The following is a 22434-nucleotide window of genomic DNA, read 5'->3' as shown; positions in this document are numbered from 1 at the left end:
CTTAAGGTACCAGGGCTTTACAGTCCATGATGGTGGAGCAAAGGTACAGAGGCAGGAACGGCTCTGAGCACACATGTAGAACTGCAAGGAAGAGGCAAGCAGCTAATTGGGAACAGCACTAGGTCATCTGGAGCCTCAAAGCCTGCCTCATTACACACTTCCTCCAACAAGACCACACCCCCTAATCCTTCCCAAGTAGGTCTACCAACTGAGAACCAAGTATTCAAACATGTAAGCTATGGGCACCATTCTCATTCAAACCACCACATGTTGTATCTTAGGATGAGTAGAATTTTCTGTCCTTTGATATTTTGCAAGAGAAAGATTATGCATTCAGAGAAAACAATGCCCAGTAAGGACATACTAAGTTTATCTAGGACATACTAAGGACATGGATGAAAATGAAATGACCAATGTCTAGTACAAGTCACACGTAACCTAAGCTGGTATCAAACTTATTAAGTAATAAAGGGAGAGACTTCAAACTTGTGATCTTCCTGCCTCCCCTGTACACACCATACCTGATTTTTGTGGTACTGGGAATCAAACCTAGGGTTTCATGCCTGCTAGGTAGGTAGTCTACTAACTGAGCTCCATCTCCAATCTGGGTTTTCTTAAAAGAGGGGAAATAAAGAAATTTAACAGAAATTAGTAATCATTGGATCAGGTTAATATCTCACCATTGTCAATGCAGAAAATTGTTTAAAGTAAAGCTTTATCATAAGTAATTACAAGGTAATCAAAAGCTATTCCCTAGAACAAATTTTAAAAAGCCAATTGTCAGGGCTGGAGAAATAGTTGGCACTTAAATGTACTGGTTGCTCTTCCAGAAGACACAGGGTTCATCCTAGCACCCACAGCTGTCTATATAACTCCAGTTCCAGGGGATCCAACAGGCACAGCATGCAGATAGTACACAGACAAACATGTAGGCAAAACACCCATACACATAAAAACAGTAAAATAAAGAGACATCTGTAGTAATATTATTAAAGTTGTATGAAAAGGTACTTGTATTCAGGATTAAAGTCCTGAAGAAGTCCCATGTGTCACACAGCTCAGCCCAAATGAGGATAATATGCTCTTGGAAAGTGTTACACACTTACACACACACACACACACACTTCGACAGTGTCTATGTAGCTCTCACTGGCCTTGAACACAGAGATTCACCTGCCTCTTCCTCCCCAGTGCTAGGATTAAAGGTATGTACCACCAGGCCTAGTTAGTGTTCCATAATTAAAAGTCAACTCTGACTATTAACAATGAGGGCACTGATAACAACTGGTAAGAAGCTACCTGTCAATGAAGAACAAGACAGCAGCAAAGTTTACAAAACAAAACTGCACAAATGAGGCTTAGTGACAGGGGGGATAAAAAAAAGAAAAGAAAAAGGAAAAAGATAAAAGACACAGTGGGTGAGATGGAGTGGTGAATATGACCAAAATATATTGTATTAAATTCTCAAAAAACTAAGAGAAAAAAACTAAGCAAAACTCAGCAACCTTGATATTTAAAAAAATTTGCAATAAACAGATAAAATTTGAAATAAGAGGAAAAACAATTTCTCTAAAGTATTATTTTTAAACATTTTTATGTGTATTAGTGCTTGGTTTGTGTGTATGCAGGTGTACCATGTGAATACCTGATACCCTCAGAAATCGGAAGAGAACACTGGATCCCCTGAAACTAGTGTTATAAATGACTGTGAGCCACCATTTAGGTGCTGGGAACTGAATTCAGGTCCCTCTGTCAGAGGAGAAAGTGTTCTTGACCACTGAGCCATCTTTCTAGACTCTATTTTCAAATTATTTAAAAATACTTATATGGTAACCAGGCATGGTGGAGAAAGCCTTTAATTTCACCAATTCAGAAGCAGAGGCAAGTACATCTCTGTGTTCACAGTCAACCTGACCTATATATGGTTCCAAGGTAGCTGGGGCTACAGAGTGAGACCCTGTCTTTAGAAACTATGTAATTAACAACTTCACACAAACAAAAATTTGACTAATTTGTTATACATACAGTCTAGCCAAAAAGGCTACCTAGGCCTGCTCTTAGCAGGCTCCCTGACAAAATTCCTCCTCCCCACTCCCAGCATGGGATCTTAACTACATCCACATCCTCTCGCATCTGCTCTTGGCAACCTTACAAGCATCTCAAATTCAAGGCATCTACACTATGTGATGCCTCCCAAGTCAAAGTAAAAACCAGAACAAGGGGGGAAAGTAAAAGCAGGTTCTCCTCAATTTCCTTCATTAATAAAGACAAGCTCTACCCCACCCAGTCAATCAGTTCTACTCTTTCTCCTCATCCCCCTTCCAAAACTCATCATCAAATTCTGCCACATTTACCTCCAGAAATCCTTGTTTCTATGTCTCTACTTTCCTACTACTGATGCTGTATTACAGGCCAATTCTATTTCTAGTCTGAATAGAATGTGGCTTCTCCAACAGGACAACTTCCTCTCACAGCTTTCTGTAATTCATCTTCTCTAGCACACACTAGAGTGTTTCGTTGTAGTTTCTGAGATGGGCTCTCATGTAACCCAAGCTGGCCTTGAGTTTACTCTGCAACAGAAGATGACCTTTAAATTTTGACCCCTTTGCTGCCGCCCTCCCAAATCCTGGAATTATAGGTATTCTTTATCACACTTGGTTTCAGAGGGTTCTTTTGAAAAATCTCAATGTTTCTTTCTCTTGTGTAAAGCATAGATTTATATCTTTCCATAATTTTGCTCTACAGTTAAAAACCCAAGCTCCCAACAGCATTTTAGCCAGTTCTCTCCTCACCTCTCTCTTCTCTCTTTTACAAACTTTACACCTCCAGGGCCTTCTGTCTTGGGAGCTCTACTGCCTGCAACTGCAAGGTCAGTTCTGTTTACATTAAAAACAAAACTCTAGCTTGGCTGGTGGTGGTGGCTAATACCTTTAATCCCAGCATTCAGAAGGCAAAGGCAGGTGGATCTCTGTGAGTTAGAGGCCAGCCTGGTCTACAGAGTGCTGGTTACACAGAAAAATCCTGTCTTGAAAAACAAAACAAAACAAAGGATAAAACTCTAAGTGGCACCATGTTAGAAGACAGAATTTAAGAGGACTTCATAAGCAAGCAAGTAATTGAGGAAAGGGTTTTAAAGGTCAAGGCATAAGCTCTCAAAGAACTTTATTTATTTGTTTGTTTGTTTATTTATTATTTACACAAAGAAATATAGCTTTACATATTATGGTTAGAAAAAAATTGCTATAGAAAATTATCTGGCAGGAGCGACAAATTTTCCAAAGATACAACTAAGGGCAGACTGAGGTTTACATCCGTGTACTGGAAACTCAATAGACAGAGGAAGAAAGAGAGAGTGCTCACCCTAACCCTGTCAAGAACACTTATATAAGGTCCCCCACTGTTGAAAAGTACTTCCTATTAAAAATATAGTATCCTCTACTTTATCACAAGAGGTAAGAGTTACATCTGGGCCAGCTGCAGGTATACCACATGCCTCTTGTTCACACTATTTTAACTCATAAGATTTCACTGGACACTAAGGGTGCAGCCGTACATGCTTACTAGCTTTAGCAAAATGGTAAACACAAAGTGTGGTAGTCAATGCCTGTAATTTAACCACTCAAGAGGCTGAGGCAGGAGAATCACAAGTTCCAGACCAATGTAGACTACATAGCAAGATCCAGCCTCAAAATTCATCAAAAGGTGTATGGGGGGGTGGGGGTGCAAACTAGTGGCAGGAGGCACTTTGAAATCTATGTTATTCTGGTATTATAAAAATAATACCAGAAATTACCTATCATTTCCAAAACTAAAATCATCAAGATGGATCCTGAACAACTAATAAAAGTGAGTTAGACTCTAATAGCTCATAAGATTGTCTGAAAACAAGAACAAAAAAAAAAAAAATGAAAAGTGAACCAGGACTTCTGGAGAGGAGCTAAGAAGCAACTGTTCAGTAGGAAATAGAGATCAACTGTCTCACACACCCTTCCTTCCTTCACAGCACACATGGCGCTACAACCCCCTATGGACTTATTTGAAAGTCAGCATGAAGACAAGGTGCTGGAACCTAGTAACAAGGTCCATGAACAAGGAAGGCAGGAGGCAGATGGTGGGAACATCTAGTGGAGAAGCGTAGCATTAAAGCTGCTTTTCAGTATCTCCTAAGAGGTTACCTAGGCATGTTTTCCCCCTTTCTCCTGCTCCTGCACCATCTAAACACAAATACATATGTAAGTCTTGATTGTTATGTGCTGCTACACAGGTAAGAAAATGGAATTAAAATGTACAAATTACATGTTGATCTTTCACTTCAAAGTTTAACTACTTGGATGCCATGTATAATTCACAGGCTCAGGAAATACACGCAAATACCTTGTTTGAACATTCTGTTTCTTGACCAGAGTATGACTACATGGACATATCTGCTTCTGTATTAATTTATACATCAATACGTTTTGGATTTTTTTTCCTTCCCACAATTTTTTAGGGACCAGAGAATAGCTCAGTGGCTAAAAGCATTTGCTCTTCTTACAAAGAACCCAAATTCAGTTTTCAGAATCTACATCTGGTGATTCACAAGTACTATAACTCTAGTTTCAGGTGATCCATAATCATCTTCTGGACTCCAAGGGCTCGTGCTCTCTCTCTCTCTCTCTCTCCCTCTCCGCCCCCTCCCCCTCTCTCTCTCTCTCTCTCTCTCTCTCTCTCTCTCTCACACACACACACACACACACACACACACACACACACACACAAACAGATGGTAAAACCACACACCCACACCTACACAGTGGACTAACCAAAAGAAATCCTGGAACTTTATACATGAGAAAGCACAAAACCTCCCACAAGAACAAAGCTACCCAGACAATCTCTTTCCTGGCTGCCTGTTTCACATCATTTCCTCACTCTCTCACAATGTCTACCCAAACTGCCCATCACTTAGCCTCTGGCTATCAAAACACGGGCAGTCTTTTAGTTCTAGAAAACATGGAGCTCCTTGATCTTCACCCTGGCCTCTTCTCCATCATATGTGGAGTTTTCATCTGAAGTGACCAGGTATCCTCTGGTAACACACACATCCTCACCTGTAGAAAATGTCTCTCTTACAGTGACAGGAGAGAGTAGTAGTTTGCAGTTATTCCAAAAGGCAGAGATAAGATTGTGAAATTCCACAAATCACTTATAAATGGCAGCCTAGTTACCAGAGAAGAAGACTTCCATGAAATGGCCCTGGGACTTTAACCACTGCTTATATGCTCGATGGAAAACTCTGTTCAGTTTCTAAAATAGCCCCCTGAAATGTAATTATTTTAAACTGGAGCTTATTTATTCCTGAGTATTCTAACCAAGAACATTTAATCAACAGTAGAGTAAAAAACTTGTAATAAATGGTTAAAAAAATACAGATATCTAAAAAATGGACAAGTAAGCTTTATGAGGCTACTCAAAACATAAAATAGACAAATTGTTATAAAAACTTACTACACACATTACTTCTATTATACTTCATGTTTTTAAACTTAAAATGTCAAAAGACAGAAAACAATAAGCTGACTAATACTTTTAAAGCAAGTACCTGCTGACAAGACAAAAAATGAATACTTCATGAAAACCTATGTGCTTGACTGTAGCTCCGTTTATAGATTGCTATTAATAGAAATAAAGTTTTCTGGTTGAGTCTAAATCAGGTAATAAGCTACCTATAAAAATACATATAAAATGAAGCCGGGCGGTGGTGGCGCACGCCTTTAATCCCAGCACTCAGGAGGCAGAGCCAGGTGGATCTCTGTGAGTTCGAGGCCAGCCTGGGCTACCAAGTGAGTTCCAGGAAAGGCGCAAAGCTACACAGAGAAACCCTGTCTAAAAAAAAAAAAAAAAAATACATATAAAATGATCCATTTTTAAAAACTGTTGCTTAAGTTTCTGTCTCATACTACTGGAGTCTTTAATTTTGGGACTTTTAAGATCAAAGTAAAAGCACCATCATACAAATTTTTCTAAACTCCAAACACACAATTATGTTTCTCTTGAATGTCTTTAAGACAGGGTTTCAGTTTGGGGGCATGAAAAAACTTTTACTATATACTATATATACTTCTGCACTGTCTGGTTTTTCTTCCATTAAATGTACCTTTAGCTATGAAAACAACTAGAACAGTAGGAATTTGGAGAACTTAATGAAAAGAAACATTAATAAAAATACCTCAGGCCAAAAACAACAACAACAACAACAAAAAAAAACCATTCATTTCAGTCATAAATAATAAGAAAATAAAGGGTTTTTTTTTGTTTGTTTTTTACTGTAATCACCCCTCCCACCTTGAAATCGTAAGTCAGGGAGAAAGAACTAAACAACAAACCCTCTAGAGTGGGTGCAGAGGAAAATACTATTATCATCTTTTATAAGTGAATGCATGTATTACATGAGGAGGACAGAGGACAACCTCAGTCATCCACCCCCACCACCCACCTTGTTGGTGACAGGATCTCTTTGGCTTAGAAGCTCGCAGGGTTTCTCACGTCTACGCTTCCCATCTTCCACAGGAGCTCAGGGATTATACACACTTATGCTTTCACAAGTTCTAAAGATTCAAATCCAGGCCCTTAAGCTTGCACAGCAAATACTTTTACCCACTGGTCCTCTTGGTCCTGTTATCATTTTCTAATGCATCTTGAACTAACTACTCAGACCCTTCTCAGTTTTCTCTCGAATATCTTTTTTTTTTTTGTTTTTCGAGACAGGGTTTCTCTGTGTAGCTTTGCGCCTTTCCTGGGACTCACTTGGTAGCCCAGGCTGGCCTCGAGCTCACAGAGATCCACCTGGCTCTGCCTCCCGAGTGCTGGGATTAAAGGCGTGCGCCACCACCGCCCGGCCTCTCGAATATCTTTATGCAGTGGTTCTCAACACATGGTTTCCCAACCAGCAGTATCAGCAAACTTGTTAAAACTGAAAACTAGACAGGCACGTTGGCACAAATCTTTAATCTCAACACTGTGTCAGCCTAATCTACACAATAAAATCCTGTCTCAAAACAAAACAAAGCAACACCTGAAAACTAACATACCTGTTGACACCCACTGAATCTGAGAAAGATCAGGGTGGGAGAAATGGGGTGAGGATAAGAAGACTCCTATTTGAATCTGAGATTGAGAACCCACAGTAAGGCACTGTATAGAACTTTCTCATAACTATTCCCACTTTATAAAGAAAGCTAAAATTATTACTTGTTATACACCTCAGAATGCTTTAGAACAATATCATATGGATAATATTAATTTTTAATAAAATATGAAACTTGGATCAAGAGGAAAGACACACATAGTTGATCATCTATTTGTGGGTTAGGTCACTATTATCTGTCACAAATGCTTACTACTTGTTTAATATTATACAGAGTGGTATATAACTATAAATGTGTACTAATACAGAAAATCACTACATTACTTGAGTTCTTCTAATAAATACCTATATTAAAGAGTCTAAAAGCTAAAGTCCTAATCTTTCTTGCTTATTTGTTTTTCAAAATTACAGCTTAAGTGCTTGTGGTTTTGGTAGCAAGTATTTTTACTTCAATGTGTTAGATGATAAAACGTGAACTGGCTTTACCAGATAAACCTTGATTCTGAACATCCACTTGCCAGGTATTTACACGTGGACATCAAATATACATGAATCTCAAATTCTATCAATTCAAAACTGAATCATCTTAACCCACTCACCTCCCTCTTATTCCTTAGCTTCCAGACTATAGCACAGAATGGCCTATGGCAAAAGCAGAACATCTTTTATTTCTCCTTTACCTGCCATACCTCCATCAATCACCAAAGTAGATCCTTTGACTTCCAGAGTAACTCTTTACATCCATCCAGCCTCCAGCAACTCTACCTGGGTTAAAGGTTCTATTTCTTACCCAGTTAATTTTGTTCCTTCCATAAAAAGTGAACTTTTTCTATAAGAGGTTGAATTCCATAGTATCTCTTCACTGCTTAAATCCCTCAAGGACTCCCCGGGGCCCTCAGAAAAAATCATAAAATTATAATAGCTTTCATTCATTGATCTTTCTCTTCTGCTGCAAACCTCTTACTACCTAAGCAACTCTGAGTGTATTGAATTTTAGGACATGGAAAACAGTATTCTTTCTTGTTAATTAATCTGTCTAACAAGGTAACTGCTCTGACAGCTCTCGTCACTGGGTTAATCTCTATGTTTCGTAATAAAGGGTGTTTTGTTTTTTTGTTGTGTTGTTGGTGTTTAGTTTTGGTTTTGACACATGGCCTTACTATGCAACCCTGGCCAGCCTAGAACTCACAGAAACCCGTGTGAGCACTGAGAGGTGTGTGCTACTATGTCCAGAACAGTAGTTTTTTTTTAATGCTTCTTATTTTTTTCATAGTTATGCTTCATCACCACATATACCCAAAGGTGCTTCCACAAACAGCACTTAGCATACTGCACAGCAATCATGTGTCTTCTTCTAGATTCAAGTTCAACCAAGAATAGGAATCACATCTAATTTTTAAAAATTATATATAAGCTTAGTGCCTAGGCACCAATAAAACATAAAATTAAAAGCTTCAGCTCAAGTCAAATGGACTTACAACATGTCATAAGTCATGAGAATTCTGGAAAATTACTTAAACTCTCTCTCCCTATTTTTCCTTCTGTGTAATTTAAATATAGATAGTACAGCCTTACAAGACTTTAGAAATAAACATCATTTGTGACATATCACATACTTAACATGCTGTTCAGTACCCAGAAAGTTGGCTACTTATCTTGTTACAGAATCAAAGAAAATTATATGCAGAATAAATACACTTTATTCAAATTACTAACATACATTTTAATAATCCTAACATCATATAATTTATATTTCCAAGTAAAGTATATAATTCTGTAAGAAAGATTAAATTTTATATCCACATGGCACTACAGGATTTTTTATAGTCAATATTTAATTGAGTCATAAAGCAGAATGTTCAAAGAGAATGACCTGTGCCTCGTTTTCAGGAACAATTTGTTTATGAAGTCCAATCTGCTGCAAGCCAGGACTTTCCAAAGAATTTGGGGAGGTATTACAAATTGAGGCAGTTACATTATATCTTGCTGACTGATAAAAGCTGTAATACTCAAGCCTATTTTCCACTGAGTTTTCTAGTGCCTTTAATTTTTGTTTAAACTGAATAACTTTGTAGATCAAAAAAATGATTACAACACAAGCTAAGATGAAAAACGCTAGCAAAATGTCAAACGCCTCATTCAACTTCTCAACTTCTTGGGTACAAATTAGAGATGTTTTTCCTGACACAGAAGAGGCATCAGTTGGTAGAGCACTGTTTTTTTCCAAGTTCAAGTTAACAGGAGTAAGCTGTATTTGCACAGGTAAAACTGTGGTCGTCTCTAATGCATTATTACCAAGTGTATTCTCTTGAAAAAACCTACTGGCAGATGAAGCTCGAATCCGCTCCCAGACGGTAATGCTCTCAGTCACAGTGTTTTCCAAATGTTCCCCACTTGTAGTTACTTTATGCCAGGCCATCATTAGTGCAGTGGTCTTGTGATGAATATGAAGAGATTTTACAGCCCAAGCTCTGGATATGTTTGTCGAAGGTAAAGTGCAATTTGTAATGTCAGTCCATTTAATATAGCATAATGTTGTGCCACACATAGATAGGGGATTCTGACAACAGATGTTTACAGCAATGGCTGAAGAGGCTAGCCAGTCTTGAAGACCCAAAAGATTGCATTCACAAAATTGGAATTTCCCTGAAGATGAGTCAATGAAGACAATGGCTTAGGGACCCTTGGATGTAATTCTGTAAGATTATTAAATGACAGATTAAGGATCTTCAAAGATGCTCACATATTTTAAATGCATCATTATCAATGTTCAGATTATTGTTTCTAACTTAAGATAAATTCCTAACCAAGCTAAATGTATCAGGTTTAAATGTTCTAAGTAATTACGAGTAAAAATCAAATGTTTAAGATTGCTAATTTTACTAAGCTCAACCCTAGTAACATTATAATCCTTACTTGCTTTAGGGGATACTTTACACCAATAACTCTTTGAAATGCAAAGGGCTATCATGTTTCAAAAGGTCGACAAGATAAAGACAGTCTCAAGATTTGTAAGTACATTTAATGGTACTTTTGTTAAATTATTACTTTCTAGATACAAATAATCAGTGGATACAAAATGCTGAAACTCTGAGCTCTATAGCCTTAATTTTTTTATTGTTCAGTAAATCAAGAATCTGGGAACAACTGTACCACTGCTGAGCAAATTAAGGTTAGTCCTCTATAGATGCAGACACTGACCTAAAACCAGATCATTAAACAATCTTCTTGGAACAAAAGACATCCAATTAGACTGTAAACACAAATCACAAAGATCTGACAGTCCGTTAAATATTTCAGGCTCCAAGCATTTTATAAAAACTGTTTAGAGGTAGAAAATATGAATGACTTAACTAAATAAAGCCTTTAGACATTCGTACACAACATTAGTTATCCAAATATAATGCTGCAAAAGAGTTAAGTGCTATTAGCTCACTTTCACTTAAATGAGACATTATTCCCAATCAGTTACACAAAACTGTACTGTAGGAAAATTCTATGGTGTGAAAGACCTGTGTTAGTCTGTTTCCCGAGAAAGCTGGTAAAGAAACAAGCACCCTAGTATTCCTTTATACAATAATGATACAAAATGTCGTCACGATCAGAAATAAATATATGCAAGGCAAAGAAAATTATAATCTATATGTAACCCAACCTAATATTTTTTTATATCAGTATTAACTCCAAAGACAAAACTTTAAATTATCAGAAAGGTTTTAAAACAGAAGTCTCAAAATATTGAAAGTTCAGTAATCTATTTAAACTAGGATTAGCTAAGAGCATCTGTTACCTCCATACTATGAGTGAGAGTATTCTGCAATGAACATTTGGAATACAACTGCTAACACTGCAATGAAATCCACTCTTTAGCAAAGATAATTCAAACTCCATAACTGAAAAATGTTTGCTAAAATAAACTATTACAACCAGCTACAACAAACAACAAATGATGTTAGGTTGACAATTTCTGAATACATGCCCCATAATCTACATAAAACCTAACAGCAAATAGCAATTATGAAAATATGAACACTATAGAAAAATCAAGCTGTAGTTTTCCACACAATTCATTTCAGCTAAAAGTCTGTACTTAAATAATCTTACCAAGAAAAAGAAAATCATCACCACTTGGCTTACTTAAGCAAAGACTTTTGTTTTAACTCTGAAGAGCGCCATTCCTTAACTCAATTTCTTTCTGGGCCACTGCTGACCTCCAACACACCACCTCTTTTGAATTTTAAAGTCACAGCTTGCTCAGGAAACGCCACTCTTCACACTGGTTCCTCTACAGTCAATGTGTAAAACGGGGTTACCATGGATACAGGAAACTGTGTGACAGGAAGTAAGTTTATCTATGCTTCAAAAGTATTGTTGAAAGGAAATCTCAGGAACGTATTTTTTTTTTCAGAATGCATTCAGTTTTCCTAATATATATGCCTAAATAGGTCCTACAATTTGAAAGGTTTTTAAAGCCAGATGCTTGACAACTTGAGGTACTGAAAATCTAGTAAGAAATCTTTAGCTATCCACAACACACTGTGTGTGTGAATGTGCATGTATGCACCGAAATTGCCATCAACGCCCTGCTCTATTACTCTCCAACTTCCTTTTCAATCCAGCCAGGTTCTCACCCTGAACCTGGAACTCACTGACTGAGCCCTAGAGATAGTTTCCACTCACAGAGATGGGATTACCTGGATTTTTAAGGTGGATGCTAAGGATCTGAACTCAGGGCCTCAGGCTTGCAAGGAAAGCAAGCACATTCTTGATGGAGATGTTCCCAGCTCAACAACACAATTACTAAGTAGAAAAGGCACACTGAAATAAAAGTATATAAAAAATTCAATTTTTGAGAATTTGTCTTGTCTTTGTTCTTTTTGTTTGTTTGTTTTTGGACAGGGTCTCACTATGTAGCCTTGGCCAGTCTGGAAGTCTCTATGTAGACCAGGCCTGCCTTGAACTCACAGAGAGATGCTTGCCTCTGCCTCCTCAGGCTAGGATTAAAGGCATGGGCCACCATATCAAGAATGTTTAAATGCATTAACATTTTCACTTTCAAACACTTATTGAAGATTTATTCATTTAAAAACAGTACATAAAATAATAGTTTAGAATCTACAAAGTACTAATACATTATCCTCTGAGATTTTCTGTTTACATTTTTGGGAAAAAAAAAAAGAACAAAAATACTGATTACTATCAATTAGTCCTGAAGATATTAAGGCATATGCCCTGGGTTGGGGGGGCGGTACTATAAAGTTTCTTACCAAATTATTAACTGAAGTTTATCTTTGCATAAAGAGTTAGGGAGAAGAGACTGGGAGGTGGCTGTGTAGGTAAAATGCTTATCATACAAGTATGAGGACCTGAGCTGGGATCCCCAACAGCCACGTAAAAAAGCTGAGTGTGGCTGCACATACCTACAACCCCAGCATCAGGGAGGCAGAGACGGGAGGCGACCTCTGAGGCGTGCTGGTCCCCTATCCTACTTGAATCAGTGGTCTATCTACAGGACTAATGAGAGACCCTATCGTGAAAAAAAAAAGAAAAATGGAGAGAGACTGAGGAAGACACCCGAAGTTGAACTCTGGCTTTCATATACATGCGGACACATGTGCACATGCTGACACATGTGCACATGCCGACACATGTGCACATGCCACCCACACACATGTATACAGGCACACAGGTACACATACACACAGAGTTGGGGAAGAGTAAAAGAGGCTCCTGAATTACTTTTCACTCTCTATAAACGTCTGAATTAGTTTAAGTTAATTAGCATGAAAAGGAATCTGAATCTAATGTAATTTTTTATTGAAATAAAGATTTAGGGCCCAGCCAGACAACTCAGCAAATAAAAGTACTTGGTATATGAGCCTGGTGACCCAAGTTGGATCCTGGAATCTGTGTAAAAAGCCTGATGCAGTGGTCTGCATCTGCTGTCTCAGCACTTTCACAGTGAGATGGGCAACGGAAACTAGAGAAACATCTAGAAGCTTTCAAGCCAGCTAACTTAGAGGATACAGCATGGCAGAAAAAAGACCCTGCCTCAACACTCTAAAAGGAAAGAACCAAAAAATTGTCATGTGACCTCAATATATATGCTATATATAGCACACCCATGCCCCCTCACACAAGTGAATAAATAAAACATGTTTATAGAGCTAAATAAAATAGTTACATACTGTTTAGTCATGATTTCTGACTCTTATCGGTAATTTTTTATTAGTATTTTCAGTAGTAGTAAAGCTGTGGGGAGCGCCACACACACACTATCAACTGAGTCACACAAATCAAGTAGGGAAGAGTCAAAGGACAATCTATTAAATGCAAACTAAAGGGGGGAAACACAGAGCAGAGCCCCATTAGCAGCCCTCCTCGTCACCTTTCCACATCAGCAGTCTCTCTGTATCACCTTAACCACACATTTCAGGGTGGAGAGTGTCGCTTGTTGAGCCAATTCTCTTTCAGTAACTAACTATAAGTAACCTTTATGAAATTACATAAAATTATTGAATTCTACGAAAAGAAACTTGTTCTTAAATTACAGTATTATAATTGTTAATTTTTTCCCCAAATAGCAACATGCACTTTAGAACATTCATTACAAATATAATCCCTAAGTGAAAACTTTAAACAAAATGCCCACTGAAAGAAAACAACTCTGTCTGTGTCTGCACAAACTGATTTAAATTCAGCTAGAACAGAAAAGACAATAAACTAGAGTCGGGGAGATGGCAGAGCAAGTAGAGACATCCACCACCAAGGCTGACATTCAGTTTACAGGACCCATACTGCAGAAGGAGAACCAATTTCCAAACTGTCCTCTCACACCTACACACCTGCCATGGCACACACACTGGCACACACAATAATTTATTCAAAACCTAACAGTAAAAATACACAGTGCCTTTATAAATGCCAAATCTAACATTACTGTTTGTCTACATAGGTACAGAGTATTCAAATGTCCCTTTGAAAATGACATTGCCATGAAGCAGAAAGAATTTGGTGATATAGAAATAATACTAGGCACTCACTAATTTAAGAACAAGTTTCTTTTGGTAGTTACTACAATAATTATTTTCAAAAAGGAACATTAAATGTATGTATTTCCCATTTTGGACCATAAATACAGCAGTGTAAACTGTAGCATTAACAAAAACAAGAAACTTCAACTAGCTCCTTAAAATAAATTCGTAACACAATGCATGGGAAGGATGCACCAAATTCTTAGATGAGTTACTTCAACAGCAATATCAATGATTTAAAAGATGCATTATTCTTTGCCTGACTTTACAGTTAAATAGACAGAAGTTAAACAACTCATTTATACTCAAAAAGTGATAGAAGATCTGAACCTGGGCATTGGGCTCTGTAAACACCAAAGTATATATGCTTACAAATGATTTTCATGGCATTCAAAATATTCAATCAGCAAACATCAATCAAATATAAGTCAGAAGCCTTTGTATCAAGTAAGCTTCCCGAGGGGAGGAGCAGTTCAGCAGAACCACTTAAAACATGCTTCCACCAGGAAAATTGGAAATGGTCTAACTAGAACACGACTCTCCACAGAGCAAGGTTGAGAGGTGGGTGGTAGAACTTCTCAGATGTGGCATCTATTGGAAGGTAATGAGACCACAATGGACACTGCCCCTGGAAGGGATTAATGTAGTTCTTTTGGGACACCAATTAGTTTCCATGAGCGTGAGTTGCTATAAAAAGAACAAGTTGAAAGAGCTAGACGCTTAGCTCAGTGTATAACACTTACCTAGCATGTTCCAGGCACCAGATTCCAGCCCCAAGAAAGGACAGAAAGAAAAAACAAAAAACAAAAACAAAGGCAGGTGATTCTTGCCTCAAAATCTTTCTCTTAGCCTTAAGGATTTATGGATAAAATACAACAAAAGACTCATTTTACTTCAAAAGATGAAAATGGGGAAATATCTTCAAGTATATTATGTATATATAATATGTATTATATTATATCCTTAATATAATTTAAAAAATAAACAAAATGAATGCATTTTTTAAAGATGAAAATTTAAGTCTACTATACTGAATATTCACTTAGAAACAATGAGGTTAGTCAAATCACCATGCAGGAGACAGAAAGAGGAGCGTGTATAAGATTTTGAACTTCTATCGAGGCCAGCCTGGGCTACCAAATGAGTTCCAGGAAAGGCGCAAAGCTACACAGAGAAACCCTGTCTCGAAAAACCAAAAAAAAAAAAAAAAAAAAAAAAAAAAAAAGATTTTGAACTTCTAGCCTCCTACATTATTAACCAATCAGACCCTGTTTCTTTTTATAAAGCACCTATCCCTAATGTCTTTTACTTAATTATACAACAAAAATATTGCTCTATGGAACCTACTTTCTACCTTTAAATACTACTAGTCTAATGTATTTAAAAAAAAAAAATCACCCAAACACCCAGGGGTAGTGCCACACACTTGGAATTCTAGCAGTCAAGGGGAAGAAGAGGTAGATCAATGGTCCACACACTGAGTTTGAGGACAGACAGTGCTACATATTTAGACATTGTCTTCAAACAAATTAATATACAAAAAGGAAAAAAACAAAACAAAAAAAACTTTAAGAAGTTTATGAAAGCATATAATGACTTGGAAAATTCTTAAAATAAGTTCCCAAATACAACACTGCATACACTATTTTTGCAATGAGAATTGCAGATCAAAGTATACACAATCAAAGCATAGTAAATCTGACACTCAGAAAATCTGACTACAAGGCATTTCTAAAAAAGCTAGACATCATACGCATACATTTTGCTATTTTGTTAATCCGTGTTTAAATCACTCAACTACCTTACATTAACTACTCCCACTGGGGCATACTTGACCTAAAACAAGTGAAATTCAAATTCTTAAAGCACTTTTGTCATCTCAAAGAACTTGTCTGTGTGGAGCTCTTCAAAACACACATATTAAATGTTTCTGAAGTTAGAAAATGGATCACCAATTTAGAGAGCAAACACCAAAGGATTACTATCATTTGTTTCTACAAGTTATAGTTGTGGTTTAAACTATGTCTTTTAAAGGAAAAAAAATCTTCTGAAAGCATTAAAAGAAGGTATATGTAAATAAACGCAGATATTATTTTCATTAAGAAAAGAAATCAGCTGAGGGACATATTATCCTCTATGTGTAAATAATATAAGCCTTTAAAAAAGGCAGAGAAAATTCAAACTGAACATTCAGAATTTGAAAATTATTTTAGCTAAGGAATTGTTAGAACAGAAAGGACACAGGAAGTTGTATTGAATGACTGCAAAAAAAATAGTGGACTCATGCCATTAATTTATCATTAGTTAATGATTCTCTAAAACTTCCCTAAAATATAAAGTTCTAAGACACTGAAATCATCTTTCTCACACAGTATCAAATGCACGGAACTGCTCTTAGGTCTTTAAAATTCAAACTAAAGAAGGAGTGGAGGTTTCCTTGCAGAGTTGCTGCAGCAGGAAAGATGGCCAGAAAACAAATAAGAAACTGTTCTGGGCCGGGCGGTGGTGGCACATGCCTTTAATCCCAGCACTTGGGAGGCAGAGCCAGGCGGATCTCTGTGAGTTCGAGGCCAGCCTGGGCTACCAAGTGAGCTCCAGGAAAGGCGCAAAGCTACACAGAGAAACTCTGTCTCGAAAAACCAAAAAAAAAGAAAAAAGAAAAAAAAGAAACTGTTCTTAAATAAAATGGGTGGTAACCTGAGAACTCACCACTTGTGCTCACCACTCAACCCTGAGCTCAGGAAGTCTGCCTCATGGTACTTAAAGACATCTGAATAATTATGTTACTATTTGTTCTTTTTTTTCCTTTAGGATATTCTTGCTACAGCCCAGGCTGCATTAGCCTCCAGAGCGCTAGTATTATAGGTGAACGACACCACACTAAGCTATGTTATGTTTTAAAAGAAACCAGCTTTGGGTTGGAAAGATGGCTCAGTGCTTAAGAGCACTGGCTGATCTTCCAGAGGACCTGGATCCCTAGCACCCACACCCTCTTCTGGCCTCCAAGGGCATCACACACATGATGCATAGACACACATGCAGGCAAAATACCCATAAACATAAAAGTGTGTGTGTATATATATACATAAAAGAGAAAGCACCTTGTCATTTCCTTACCTATTATCAGAAGGCAGAAGAGAAAGTAAAGCCAAAGCCGAAAGCTTCTTCCTTTCAGGCTGTGTGATGTTGTCCACTCGATCAACCCACATTTCAATCACATTTCCTAAAAGCTGGTCCATCTGGATGAAGAAAGATGACATCTCAATATTTGAAATTTTTCTTGTATAAGAGTAAGTGCTGTTGACATCTAAAACCTAAGACATGGTTAAAGTTCAATCATACAAACACAAAACCGATGGAACTGGAGACAAGCTTTGGTCTGGAGAATAATTTAAAACAAAAAATTGACTCCAATTAATCATGAGAGACAAAGAAATGTAATGACAACCTGTATGTAGTGTAGCCAATGAGTGATTTGAATAACATTATTTAATAAATCAATCAAGACCATTCTTCCTGGCACAATGAAAAGTATATATATTTGTATTTAGATAGTTTTTTTTTTAAATTGAATGATTACTGGTCAGTGTTCTGTAATTTGCCAGTCTGATTTGCTATACCTCTTCTCAGAACCAGGCTGGCTGCAACCCAAACGTGCTGAATCTCAAAGAAAACAAACTAACAGCTATAAAACACAATGAAACTAAAGGTAAACTAAATCCATAGTATAGAATGGCAGGGATGACTGATTCTATGTGCTAACTTAGCCAGGTGCTCACTGATGTGTCCCCACCAAAGAGTAGATACTGCTACGAAATTATCTTGTAGATTTGATTAACATTCACAGTGACTTGCCTTTTTGTAGCAATCCCCCTCTCTCCAGTAAAGACCAAGAAAACTGATCATGTACATTAAAAGATCTATTTATCAGGTTTATTTATAAATATTTTTTTCTAGTTCTATCACCTTTAAAGAAATAAATATTTAATGCCAAACCTCTACCTTAAAAATCCAGTCACATAAAATCAACCTTACATTCTTATTCTTTTCTATTAAGACTGTTACATTTTTCCTAGTCAACAGTCATACTATTCCTAATTAACAGGCAAGCAGTTACTAATTGAAAATCTTTTTACATTTGAATTCCCTAAATTATGTTTTGCACCTGAGATGGTACAGTGAACTCAACGAGGAGGTGGGAATGGGGGGTGGATTGGGAGGGAAGGCTGGGGGTGGGAGGAGGGAGGACAGAGGAATCTGTGGCTGATGTGTAAAATTAAATTAATTATAAAGTAAAAAAATAATAATTAAAAAAAATTGAAAGAGCAACATTCACAAGGTGCTTCAAGAACCCAGCTCGGCTCAGTTCCCAGTTCTAACACTGCAATTCTCTTCTTAAAGAATGACCCAGAGTCAGGTGGACCAGGAAATGAAGGTGCATAGATCTCACACAACATCATGATTTAAGAATCCGAGACTTGTCCAACAGGCAAGCACACCTGCATTTGTCAGTAATTATGCCACTTAAAAGTGAGATTAAAAATGATTCTAGGCTGGGCGGTGGTGGCATATGTCTTTAATCCCAGCACTCAGGAGGCAGAGTCAGGCGAATCTCTGTGAGTTCAAGGCCAGCCTGGATTACAGAGTGAGTTCCAGGAAAGGCGCAAAGCTACACAGAGAAACCCTGTCTCGAAAAACCAAAAAACCAAAAAACCAAACAAAACAAAACTGATTCTAGATTTCTATGTACTTTTAAAAGATTTTTAAATATGTGTGCATGCATGTGTCTGTGTGGGTATTTGCGCATTATGCAGGTGCTGGGGAAAGCCAAAAAGGGCCCTGGATTCCCCAAGAGTTGAAGTTACAGGCAGCTGTGAGCTGTCAATGTGGGTGATGGAAACACAGTGTATTGTATAATATCTTTGTATGTAAATCTGCCATCTGCCCAAGTGTCCAGACTGGCAGTCTCCTATGTCAGCTTAAATTGTTCGAAATATAAGCTGAGCCAGAACCTGGGATATTTAAGGATGACAGACAACATTTGTGGAAAGAATAAGCCTAAGGTGTGTATACGAGCTAGGACATCCTCAACTGAAGGCCAGCTCTTCTTTGGGTATTAGCCACAGTTAGTCTCATGGTTTTGGTTTTTTGTACAGAGCTTTTCCTTTGTTAATTTCTGAGAGTGATTTCTTACTGTGTAGGCATATTGTTTGTATAACAGTTTCATGGAAGAGTATTTGGGAATGAGGACGCACTATTGAATTCTTTACCTTATTCCTAGTGTTGGGTTAAAGAATGCTAAGGACTTGTTTTGTCCTTTTATGAGAACACACAGGGAATACGTTTTTTTTTTTTTCAAGATGTGACTCTGCATTCTAGATTCACAATGAGCAGTAACCATGGTTTCTTTCATATTATCTGCTCGTCCTACATCCTAGAAATGAAAGTGAGATTATTTCCAAATTGAGAAACTTCATAGGGTTTGGAGTTTGTCAAGATTTCTGCTGAACAGCCCCTCCTTCACTTAAGATCAGAATTAAAAAAGAATATGCTTATATGGATATATGCTAACACTTTAATAGTTCATTTGAATAATATATGGAAAATCACTTTCATTGCTGAATTGTTTTTGTTACTCTTATTGTCCTGTTTTGTTTTATCTGGTTCTGAAGCAATGTTTTGCTATGTATCATAGACTGGCCTGGAACTGGTGAACCTCCAACTCAACCTTCTGAATTAAACCTGGCAACTCCAGGTCACAATAGTGCTGTATTTGATCCATTCTAAAATAAATCTTTTCCTAATACTTTAAAAAAATAAATAAAGAAAGAAAGAAAGAAAGAAGAGAGAGAGAGAGAGAGAGAGAGAGAGAGAGAGAGAAAGAAAGAAAGGAAGGGATGAAAACTGTTGCGACTCAGTTTTAGGAGAAATTTCTTGGTGGCCTCTCAGTTTCTCTATTTCAGATTAAGCAACTGTAATGGAAACATTCATGGCTATACTTGGATTCTACAAGGCAGGATGGAACATTAATAAAGTGCTCGCCAGACCAGAAAAAAAAAAACTACTATGGAGTTTCATTATTAAAATATAATTAATAGGCCAAGTGTAGTGGCTCATGCCTATAGTCTAGCACTTGAGAGGTTGAGGCAGTAGAGTTGCTGTGTGTTTGAGACTAGTCTAACCTACAAATGAGTCCGATTACAGCCTAGTCTACAGAACAAGACACTACTTCAAAAACAAAACAAACAAAAGATAATGAATAAAAATGGAGGCTGCCTTGATAGATACAATTTAATAAAAACTGAATCTGCAAAACCAAATTTTCAATGTAATTTTATTTAAAACACATTTATTATAAAAATATTTAATAGACAGCAACATTTAATAGTAAACTGTGCAGCAGGGAACTAACTCAAAAAGCAATTTGGATACGAGGAATCAGCAAGTTTTTCTAGTAAAGGGTCAAGTATTAAGCCTTTCAGCTTTGTGGGCCACTATAGCCCAGTCACAATTACTCAATCCCCCGGATTACCCATAAACAGTATGTAAACAAATGACACGGTCATTTGCCCTCCTACAAAAAACTTAAAATCATGTCAGTATATACTATAATTTTTATTTTCTGAACTGAAAAAAAATGTACTACTTATTCTTACTTCATGGCCTTTATAAAATAAAGACTGCACACAGGCCATAGTCAGAATAATGATATAGAAGCAGGCCCAGAATTAGGGCGAGCACTAAAGGGGTAGAGAGTACACAATTTCAGGAAGTAGTCACTCTTGTACTTCACCTGCCTGGATGATGAACACATTGCTCCCAACATTACTGAACACACGAGCAAAATCAAAAGCTTAGGGACATGGAAGCAGAGTCCCAGGAAAGACACTCTGTAAGCTAGATTTGACTCCAAGTGCCCACATCGGGCGACTCGCAAGTACCTGTTACTCCAGATCTATGGAGATATGCCGCCTCTGGCCTCTACAGTGGTCTGCACTTATGTATCATACCCACATGCAGACACATACACAAATTAAAAATAATAAAACATTAAAAAAAACCCTCAAGTTTAAAAGAGAAAAGTCCAAAACTGGGGAACAAGGAAAGGAAAAGTAAGACTGGAAGAAGTTACAGATAAAGGATAGTAGGTTGTTTCCATAATAATACTTAAAATCACAAGTTTAAAAACGTGTTTGCTTTCAAAGTTACCAAGAGTGAATGGGATAGCTCTTACATGGTGCTTTGATTATATGAAAAGGAACGTTAGGTTTAGTGTTCAATACAAATTATAATGTTAATGTCTAATATTTTAAAGCTTAAAAAAGCTCAGTTATCTATAGTTTAATTGCAATTAGGTCACTTAATAATTTACTGAAATACATTTGAATTTAGCCAAATACAATGCTGACATAAAACTATAGGTCATTTTATTTTTCTAATTAAAATTTGTTTTGTTAACGGAGTTGATGGCTTTTCTGTTTCCATAGCATACTGTGTATATTTCTAGCACAATGCTTATATTATTAAAGTATTTATGTACTTTTTTCCCTTAAAAAAGTCTATGAACTTTCTGGTCAAATATGCCCAGTGACTAGAGGAGACTGCTGTGGAGTGAGTCCAGAGGAATTTACCTCTGGGGCACCAGATGCTAAGACAGAGTTGCTGGGGTCTGCATTCCAACTCTTCTATATACTAGCAGTGTGGACGCTCTCCAAATCTCTAATATTTTTGCATATGAGACAGAAATACAAATGCTATTATTGAGTTCTTATAAAGATTTAAAATACTATTTGCCATAACACATAATTTATGCTGTGAATTATATTGCCAGAGTCACTCAAAAATTTTGCTGAATTAAACTGAATAAATTTTTACATAGTTCCTGTCCCAGTTAAAATTAACAGACTAATGAAAACATTTCTCCTATCAAGTCACTGAAACGAAGGCTGGGCTCTCAAATTTGTGGTTCAGTTCTCCATGGCAAAATTTCCACTTGCTTGTCCTGGATCTCCCTGAATTAGATTTATTTCCATTATAGGTCAAAAGATTTCTGGCGGGTGGTTGTGGCGCACACCTTTAATCCCAACACTTGGGAGGCAGAGCCAGGTGGATCTCTGAGTTCGAGGCCAGCCTGGTCTACAGAGCGAGATCCAGGACAGGCACCAAAACTACACAGAAAAACCCTGTCTTGAAAAAAACCAAAAAAGAAAAAGAAAAAAGAAAAGATTTCATCAACTGTCCCCTCCAATCTAAAGATGAGTTAAATAGAGTCTG

At 37.2% G+C, this 22434-nt stretch overlaps 2 protein-coding genes across 5 annotated transcripts in view; both read right to left on the bottom strand.

Moving 5' to 3' along the window:
- Positions 1 to 22434, bottom strand: part of Ipo11 (importin 11) — a 178197-nt gene that overhangs the window by 51085 nt on the left and 104678 nt on the right. For 3 of the 4 annotated variants that reach the window (XM_028884121.1, XM_028884135.1, XM_028884126.2), the window contains one exon: positions 17278 to 17399. In XM_028884121.1, the coding sequence (XP_028739954.1) occupies positions 17278 to 17399 (122 nt within the window). Of the gene's footprint in view, positions 1 to 9739; positions 9823 to 17277; positions 17400 to 22434 lie in introns of those variants that run through there. The other variant, XM_028884145.2, reaches the window with a different exon arrangement.
- On the bottom strand, positions 8396 to 9747 carry Lrrc70 (leucine rich repeat containing 70). The gene has a single exon (XM_037209446.1). The coding sequence runs from the start codon at positions 9672 to 9674 to the stop codon at positions 8970 to 8972; it is 705 nt and encodes a 234-aa protein (XP_037065341.1). The 5' UTR covers positions 9675 to 9747; the 3' UTR covers positions 8396 to 8969.

The sequence above is a fragment of the Peromyscus leucopus genome, chromosome 11, assembly GCF_004664715.2.
Source record: "Peromyscus leucopus breed LL Stock chromosome 11, UCI_PerLeu_2.1, whole genome shotgun sequence".
Classification (NCBI taxonomy): domain Eukaryota; kingdom Metazoa; phylum Chordata; class Mammalia; order Rodentia; family Cricetidae; genus Peromyscus; species Peromyscus leucopus.
Note: the sequence above shows the minus strand (reverse complement) of the source record. Positions and strands in the feature narration are given on the sequence as shown.